At 57.9% G+C, this 8,819-nt stretch overlaps 1 protein-coding gene across 2 annotated transcripts; it reads left to right on the top strand.

Moving 5' to 3' along the window:
- The first annotated feature begins 5,657 nt into the window (after window positions 1-5,657).
- On the top strand, window positions 5,658-8,819 carry NTMT1 (N-terminal Xaa-Pro-Lys N-methyltransferase 1). 2 transcript variants are annotated; one of them, XM_062641252.1, is made up of 5 exons: window positions 5,658-5,722; window positions 6,467-6,529; window positions 7,290-7,485; window positions 7,719-7,971; window positions 8,348-8,819. In XM_062641252.1, exons 3-5 carry the CDS (start codon window positions 7,324-7,326, stop codon window positions 8,602-8,604), a joined length of 672 nt encoding a protein of 223 aa, XP_062497236.1. In that variant the 5' UTR covers window positions 5,658-5,722; window positions 6,467-6,529; window positions 7,290-7,323; the 3' UTR covers window positions 8,605-8,819. The 2 variants fall into 2 exon arrangements, with proteins under 2 accessions (XP_062497236.1, XP_062497238.1); XM_062641254.1 differs by having other exon boundaries at window positions 7,284-7,485.

The raw sequence follows: 8,819 nt of genomic DNA, 5'->3' as shown, positions 1-8,819 counted from the left end.
TGCAGCCAGGTGGGCTCACAGGGGCTACATCATTGCTCTAACTGCAAGGATAAGCTGAGCTGCTGCTGAGCTGGGCAATGGGCTGTAATGGGATGTGCTGGGGGCTTTGGGCTCAGGGCTGGCTCCCCAGTAACGCTCCCCATCCGCACCAGCTCATTCATCCCGAAGCCCCTGTGGGCAGTAAGGTGGGAAGATGCTTGGCCCATGAGCACCAATGTGCTGGCCGGGTTTGTCAGCATCCCAAAAGTGATGAACGTGAAGCTCTGTCAGTGTTCAGGCTCCAGTTTTCAATCAAGGTTTCCTGGGGGCTGCAGCCCCTGTGCATGAGCCAGGGTAAGGGTGTCTTGGGGTCCTGTTGGACCCAACAGGGTGCCCAGTGGCAGCTCTGGGGCCATGCTTAAACCTCACAAGTGGGGCTCTTAAGTCTTTCCAAAGGCTCAGTCAGGCCAGATCCAGGCCAGGTTTTCCTCCCGTTTCCTCTCAGATGCAGGCAGAAGGGAGCTGGTACCTGCCTGACACTGCTGCTGCTGCTTGCAGCCTCCAGCAAGTGCCACTCGCCTGGGACAGAGCGGGATGCTGAGGAGGGTGAGAAGTGCCACAGGGCACATGCCATGCAGTGGGAGCCAGGGAAACTGCTCAGTGTGAATACTGCATCCTCCTGGCGCACACACTGCATCCTCCTAATGTACACGCTGCATCCTCCCAATGTACACGCTGCATCCTCCCAATGTACACGCTGCATCCTCCTGATGTACACACTGCATCGTCCTGGTCCACACACTGCATCCTCCCAGTGTACACACTGCACCCTCCCCAGCACACTGCATCCTCCTGGCACACACACTGCATCCTCCTAATGCACACACTGCATCCTCCCCATGCACACTGCATCCTCCTGGTATGCACACTGAATCCTCCTAAGGTACACTGCATCCTCCCCCCACACACTGCACCCTTCTGGTGCACACACTGCATCCTCCCAAAGTACACACTGCACCCTCCCCAGCACACTGCATCCTCCTGGTGCACACACTGCATTCTCCTAATGTACACACTGCATCCTCCTGGTGCACACACTGCATCCTCCCAATGTACACACTGCATCCTCCCAATGTACACACTGCACACTCCCCAGCACACTACATCCTCCTGGTGTGCACGTTGCATCCTCCTAATGTACACACTGAATCCTCCCAATGTACACACTGCACCCTCCCCAGCACACTGCATCTTCCTGGTGCACGCACTGCATCCTCCTAATGTACACACTGCATCCTCCCCAAGCACACTGCATCTTCCTGGTACACGCACTGCATCCTCCTAATGTACACATTGCATCCTCCCCAAGCACACTGCATCCTCCTCGTGCACACACTGCACCCTCCCCAGCACACTCACTGTTCAAGGCAGGGGATCACAGATGGGGATGCTGCAGTGCTGCACCGGGCTCAGCAATGCCAGAACCCCCCAGTTCTGGGGTCCAGGTGATGCACTGGAGCCACTGTGGTCACTGTGGCCGTGGTGCAGCTCCCAGCAGCGCTGCCAGGCTGCAGTTCAGCAGCTCTGGTGGGGTCATCACATTTTAATGCCGTTGGTTGAGTTCTTTAAACAGTGAGAACTTGCAAAGTGCTTTGCATATTTTATACTGGCGAGTCCCATTTATCAAGCAGAAAGTACAATTAATCAAAGGGGGGAGCGTTTGGAACTCGGAGCAGTTTGTATTCACCCTCTTCCTGCGTGCTGTGTGCTTGCCTCTGTGTCTTCCTCTTCCCCTTCCCTTTCCTCTTCCTCCCCACTGCTCTGCAGCAGCCATGGAGCCAACAGAGCCTCACTATACACTCCACACACACACATATATGTATATATACACACATATATGTACTCTCTCCCCCACCATACCATGTACACATGTATACATACAAAAAATTTTTCATATATGTGTATATATAGGTGTGTGTACATATATATATGTATGTAACCATGTACATATCTCTACATGCATATGCCCCTATCTGGGGTGCAAATATATGGGTATATATGTGTGGTGTATATGTTATGCTGTATGTATACATATATCTGTGTATGTGTATATGTATATTTATATTTATATGTATATGTATATTTTTATGTATGTATGTACATATAGGCATAAATTGTCCATTTACACTATATATGTGTATATACACTATATATGTGTAGATACACATAAATCACAGTTACACTCACAATATTATACACACAGTGCATAGAGGTTTTTTATATTTATACATATAGATATATACACTACCAGACTATATCTATTATCTGCTATGTAGTGTGTCACATATATTACACTATATATAACAAAGACGTTCTGTATTTGGGGTGCTGGGGGTTCAGCACTGTTGGTGGTGATGCTTCAGCCTCCCAGCGAGAGCCAGTGGCTGAGGGAGCGAGGTGGTACCAGCCATTGGGACAGACAGCAAAGGGATGATGACCTCTCCTCAGGGCATGGGTATTTAGGGGTAAGATCCCCCAAACCATGTCAGGCCCCAGGACAACGCAGAGGTTGAATCACAGAATCATGAGGGTGGAAGGAACCTCTGGAGGTATCAAATCCAAGCCCTAAAAGCTGGTGCCGAGGCTCAGCGAAGGGCTGGCACCAGTGCTGGAGGATGCGAGGTGATGGAGCATGGCTGGTGCAAAGGGACCTGCATCTCTGCCACCCCTCTGAGCATCTTGGTGGCTCTCAGCAGTGCAAGGAGAAGCCTTGACCTAACCCATTCTGACTGCCCAAGCCTTGGCTCAGGGGTGGCTGGAGGAGCCCCGTGGATGTGGATGCAGGGACAGGTTTGGCCAGGGTCAAAACCGGTGTCCTCAGCAGAGCAAAGGAGATGGGAGCATCCCATGTGAGTGCCAGCAGAGTACCTCGGGGCTCTTCCCAGGGTCACAGAGGGCTTCACTGCTCTATTAATTGCCATTAATGGCAGCAAATAGGGCAGCAGGTGCCCAGACTCAGGTTAAATGCCAGCAAGAGAAGGGCTGTGCTGGCACTGCAGGACCTGCCTTGCAAATCACCTGCAACAACATGTGCCATCCTGGTCACCTCTCCTCGAAAACGATAGTGCAAAATTAATTAGACTTAATTAATCGGAAAAGGGTAATAAGGGTGATTAAGCACCTGGGGAAAAGAAAAATACATATATATGTATATATAGATATATTCCTGAGGAGGGACTGTGGTGCTGGTGATTACCCTGAAAGGCAGCGAGTGAGTGGGAGCAGGAGGAGAGTGTGCAGGGAAACAAATGGGCTGGAGAAGGGGGTCTAGGGGGTGTTTTCTGTCTCGTAGCACAAGGAATCGCTCAGTGAGGAGATTGAAACCGGTCAGAGGCAAAGCAGCGGCCACAGGGAGGCAGCTGAGCCTCGGAGGGGAGCGGGCAGCTGCTGGAGCCGCGGCTCCTGACACGGGTTGTGCAGCCTTGGCTGCGCACGAACTGGCCCCGAGGTTGGAGCCAGCTTCAGCAGAAAGTGGGGCTCAGCAGCACATCCTCAATGGGGGGACCCTTGTTCCCAGCCCCGGCTCTTTGCTGGGGTCAGGGGAGCTGAGGGATGCTCAACCGGGTTCTTCTTCCTCTCTTAATTTCCAGCCACACTCTGTTGCCTTAATACTTAGAATATAAAATCAAAGGGAACATTTGCAAGCAGATCGGCCCATTCAAGGCAACCTCTGCAGAGCTCCGTGTGTGCAGAAGATTCCCAGCACCAGGTTTCTGTCCTGGCTCTTCGGCTGTGGGAGCAGGGGCTGGATGCAGATGGTGTTTTAGGTGGGAAAGCAAGGACCGAGAGCAATGCTGGTGGCACCGTTGTAGTCTGAGGGGCTGGAGCAGGGCCTCAGCACTCTCCCCTCTCTGCCACCATGAAGGGCTTCAGTGGTGGGGAAGGATGGAGGTGGTGGCTGGGGCTTGATGGAAAAGGTCTTAAGGAGCCTCAGTGCAGCGTGATAAAGAGAAGGAGAAAACTGACTTTTTTTGGGGAAGCAGGGGAACAAATAAGGTAGGCTCCCATGGGAAATAGGTGGCATGGATGAGATGTGGACTCCCAGAGCCCCGCTTGAAAGTGCAGGTGACAACCAGCAATGCAATGGCTGCTGGTGGCTTCGGGAAGGGGAAAACTGGTGGGGTTTGGTGGTCCAAGTACCTGTGTGTGTGGGATGCTCATCCCCATGCACCTCCCCGAACGCCAGCCCACCCTGGGATCAGCCCTGTGCTCAGTGTCCTTACCCTGGTGACAGCCTCATTGCTTTAAAATCTGGAAAGCAAACCGGGTGCGAGCAGCATTCCCAGCTCCGCAGCCAACTACATGCATGCTCCCAGCCCCTGCCATCAGCCCCTCTCTGGAGTCACTGGCACCCCAAGCATGCTCAGGGCCTTTCACAGGGACCAAAAGCTGTCCCAGGGTCACAGCTGCTTCCCAAAGGTGGGATCTCCCTTTGTTTTCCACATAGGCACCACGGAAACATGGCAAGGGGCGCTGGCATAGCAGCTGCATCCTGGTTGTGCCATGGATTTTGGGGTGAGCAGCTCTGGTTTAGGCACAGCAAGTCCTTGCTGGGGCTATTAGGACATGTTGGGGTGTAAGTGGGTGCTGGCTGGGTGGGAATGGGTTCCACTCCCTCATGTCCATGCTGCATTGTCCCATTGCCGCTGCCTTCTGACCGCTTTGGGTGATTTCAAGCAGATTTTGTGCCGACAGGTTTTGTGCAAGGTGGGGTCTGCGGAAGGGAGGGGAAGGACTCGCCCTGTATTAAGACACAAGGGAATCCACAGCGGCCTCCTTTCCCCAGCCAACCCTATTCCGTCGCTGTCATTGTCCCCACAGCAATCCCCTTCTGAAGGCCTTGGGGACTCCCTGTCCGTGGGAGTCGCGGTGTCACCCGTGTCCTCTGGGGTACCGAAGGGAGGCGATGGGGTGGGATGGTGCCTGCGGGGAGGGGGGGTCCCAGGGGTGATGCTCTCAGCTGCATCCCGGCCTGCGGAGGTGCAGCACAGGGAGGACCAGTGCTGAGCCTGCCGGGCCTCACCTCCGCTCGCTGGCCCGGCTGGACGGGGCAGGGACACTCAGGGTCCCCGCCTGGGAGCGGTGCCCCGCGATGGGTACGGGGTAGGCTGGGGACGGGGGGGGGAGCAGGTGCCCGGTGCGGGGCGTCAGTGCCGGGGTGCGCACGGGGCCGGTCCCGTCCGTCCCTGCCCTCAAGCCGCAGCCAAGTTCCCTCGACAGCAGCAGCGCAACGGCGGGACAACAGCGGCCCCGCGTGGCCGCGGCGGGTGCGAAAGGAACGGGACAGGGCAGGGGGCAGCGGGACCGGGCAGCCCGCCCGCCCCCCCCCCCCCCCAGCCCCCGGCTGCCGTGTCCCGGTTACCCCGAGCCCCCCGCGCACACCCCCGGTGTCACCGCGCCCTCCTGCCCCCATCCCCGGGCTCCGGGCGGGGGGGGGGGCACCGCGAAGCCGCGCTGGAGCAGGGCCGGGTCCGGTGTCCATCCCCCCCCCCCCCCGGGGCCGCCCCGTCCCACCGCGGACCCCCCCCCCCCTCCCCCGGCCCCGACAAGCCGGTAGGAAAGCCCGCCCCCCGCGCTGACCTCATCCTGACGTCACGGCAAGCACCTCCTTCTGATTGGTTCCCGTAGCTGCCCGTCACGGCGGGAGGCGGGGCCGGACGCAGCAGCTCGGCCGCCGCCGGAGGTAACCGGGGAGAGCCGGAGGTCGCGGCCGCCGGGGCAGCGGGAGCGGGAGGGACCCCCCCCGGCCGTGCCCGCAGCAACGGGGGAGGCCGGGAGGGGCCGGGGAAGGGGGAGCTGCCGGGGCAGGAAGCGGCGCCCCCCGGGGGAGCCCAGCGGGTGGGCCCCGGGCCCGATGGGGGGGACCGGGGAAACGGCCTTGAACCGCGCACCCCACGGGCAGGGCCCCCTCAGCCCCGCGGTGAGGACCCCGGGATCCCCCCACTCGGGCACCCCCTTTCCTGGCCCCCCCCGGCCTGCAAATGGCCGCAGGGATCGAGTAACTGAGGTGTCGTGTCCCCCCCCCCGCATCCCGATGGCGGCCGGGTCCAGGTGGTCTCTGCCCGTGTCCGTGGGTACCTGCGCGCTGCCCGGGGCACGGCCACGTTCCGGGCTCACAGCGGGGAGGAGGGAGCCGGCACCCGGCCTCTGGGCCTGGGAGAGTCAGAGCCAAGGAAGGGGTGGCGGTGGGCGGGGGGTGAATTCAGGTCCTAACCTGTGAGATCAGACAGCAGCGAAGCCAAAACCTTCCAGCTCAGCCTCCTGTCACCTCTGAGCCGTGGGGCAGCAGCAGCTCCCGCCCCACAACTGCCCCAGGAAGATGCCTGGGGGGGCCAGGCCAGCTCTTACCTCTTACCATAGGGCTGTGGTCAGCCTTGCTTATGTGCACCGGGACTAAAGGGGTGATTTGGGTCTTTTCTTCCCCCAGATCACTACAGGCCAGCTCCTGCCACCACTGAGCCAAACTGGATTTCAAGCTGTGATCCCTCAGGTGAGATGCTGCGTCCCCCTGCTCCATCCCCAGGCTGCTGAAGACCACAAAAACTGCTTAAGCTGGCACAGGAAAGGTTTTGTGTCTAATGGGGTATCTGCCAGCGAATTCAAGCCAGGAACACTGGAAACTGGGTGTTCCAAGTCCTTGAATTTACCCTTTGGCCACCTTCAATCTAGATTGCCAGCACAGTTTATCAAATCCACAGTGGTTTGAGTTGTGAGATGCCTGGCAGGGGGGGATTTATTGCTTGTATTGCTGATTATACCTTGACTTCATTGTATTGCAAATACCTAACTTACGGTCACAGGTGAGATTTACAGTCCCCGGGTAGGTGCTCAGGAGAACTTTGAGCAACTCCAGGTGTAATTGGAGGTGACTGATGTGGGTGTGAGCTGTACTCTCTAAAACATTAAGACAGAGGGGAAAAAAGAGGTAGAATAGGTGAAAAGCGTGGGTCAGCCTTAAAAACAATAGTGATATAATTGTGTGTGTTGTTGAGGAAGGCTCCAGGATGCCTGGTCCAGCTGAGGCAGCCCTGCCCAGGGAGGGGATTCAGGCTTGGTGGTCCTCCAGAAAACATCAGGATTTAGATCTTTGTTCCTTCTCATCCCAGCTGGAGGTTTTGGGGGTTTACAGCAGCCCTGGGGAAGGGGTGATCAGTACAAACTGGGGTACTTAGAGCTGACAGCCACCTCTCTGCTTGTGCCTGGGGCTCTGTCGGGCCTGACCGGTGGTTTCTCCCGTCTTGGAGGAGCAGTGAGTCCCACGCGGGCACGTGCCCCTCGGCCACCATGACCAGTGAGGTGGTGGAGAATGAGCTGGAGTTCTACTCCAAGGCCAAGAAGTACTGGAAGGCCGTGCCGGCCACGGTGGATGGCATGCTGGGGGGCTACGGCCACATCTCCAGCATCGACATCAACAGCTCCAGGAAGTTCCTGCAGCGGTTTCTGCGGGTAGGTGGCACCATCTGTCATGTTCCCATCATGTTCCCAAAGCCCCATCCTTCTCCCAGCACAGAGCATGGCTCTTCCCACCCAATCGCTCCATGGGATCCTCCATTGCATGCGTGCTGGGAGAGCTTTGCTTGCAATGGGTCCCCATACCCTAAGCCCCATCCCTTATGGTTGCCCCATGTTTCTGTGTGTACCTTGTGGTGGGATTCAGCCCCTCGTGGTGGTTGTTCCAGGATGGCCCCAACCGGACAGGGACAACCCGTGCTCTGGACTGCGGGGCAGGGATCGGCCGGATCACCAAGCGGTTGCTGCTGCCCCTCTTCAAGACAGTGGACATGGTGGATGTGACCGAGGACTTCCTCACCAAGGCCAAGAGCTACCTGGGAGAGGAGGGCAGGCGGGTGCGCAACTACTTCTGCTGCGGCCTCCAGGACTTCAGCCCCGAGCCAAACAGCTACGATGTCATCTGGATCCAGTGGGTCATTGGTGAGGGTCTCTTCACAACTTGCCCCCTGGGTGCCCCATGCACTGGGGAAAGCAGCTCAGGGTCTGCATGAAGGATGAGCATCACAAGTAGGGGAGGCTGGGTTGGGGACCTCCCCTTCCATCCTTACCCCGTGGAGGAGCACTCCGAGGGCACTGTACTGAGGGCTCTGTTCCTCCAAGCCCTCAAAGGGCAGAGGTGTGGGTTGGATGGAGTTGGATAGTGGGGCAGAAGTTGGGAACCCCCAAGTTAAAGCGTTCACTTGCAATTGACTTCCGTATTTTGCTGCTTGGATCCCAGCCACAACCTCCGGTCTTCCTCCCTCCTCCTCCTGCCCCACTCACCCTGTGCCCTCTAACCACTGCTCTACCCCTCCAGGCCATCTCACCGACAGCCACCTCTCCGACTTCCTGAAGCGGTGCCGTGCCGGCCTGCGGCCCAACGGCATCGTGGTCATCAAGGACAACATGGCTCAGGAGGGAGTCATCATGGACGATGTGGACAGCAGCGTGTGCCGGGACCTGGATGTGGTCAGGAAGATCATCCGCCGTGCTGGGCTGCACCTCCTGGCCGAGGAGCGCCAGGAGAACTTCCCTGATGAGATCTACCACGTCTACACCTTCGCCATGAGATGAGGGCAGCGGGAGGAGGTCTCTCCAGGGCCAGCACAGTGCGGTTCCTGCCAGGGCCAGGAGGGGTGAGGACCGTGCCTTCACCGCAGGGCGGCGAATGGCTGCGAGGGTGCCGTGACTCCCTCTCTGTGGGGCTGGTGGCGAGGACGGGGCTTTGTCTTCCACGTTGCTGCTGTTTGTGAAGAGGTGTTTGCCAAATACACTTCCCTGCTGTTGCA

The sequence above is a fragment of the Pezoporus occidentalis genome, unplaced genomic scaffold, assembly GCF_034315485.1.
Source record: "Pezoporus occidentalis ecotype Australia unplaced genomic scaffold, CSIRO_AGI_Poc_V1 ctg68, whole genome shotgun sequence".
Lineage (NCBI taxonomy): Eukaryota > Metazoa > Chordata > Aves > Psittaciformes > Psittacidae > Pezoporus > Pezoporus occidentalis.
Note: the sequence above shows the minus strand (reverse complement) of the source record. Positions and strands in the feature narration are given on the sequence as shown.

Bases quoted from the DNA above. Each gene is read 5' to 3' on its own strand.
- NTMT1 (XM_062641252.1), top strand. From the start codon at position 7,324: ATGACCAGTGAGGTGGTGGAGAATGAGCTGGAGTTCTACTCCAAGGCC. The intron at 7,486-7,718 runs GTAGGTGGCACC...TGGTTGTTCCAG, and splicing joins TCCTGCAGCGGTTTCTGCGG to GATGGCCCCAACCGGACAGG. The intron at 7,972-8,347 runs GTGAGGGTCTCT...CTACCCCTCCAG, and splicing joins CTGGATCCAGTGGGTCATTG to GCCATCTCACCGACAGCCAC.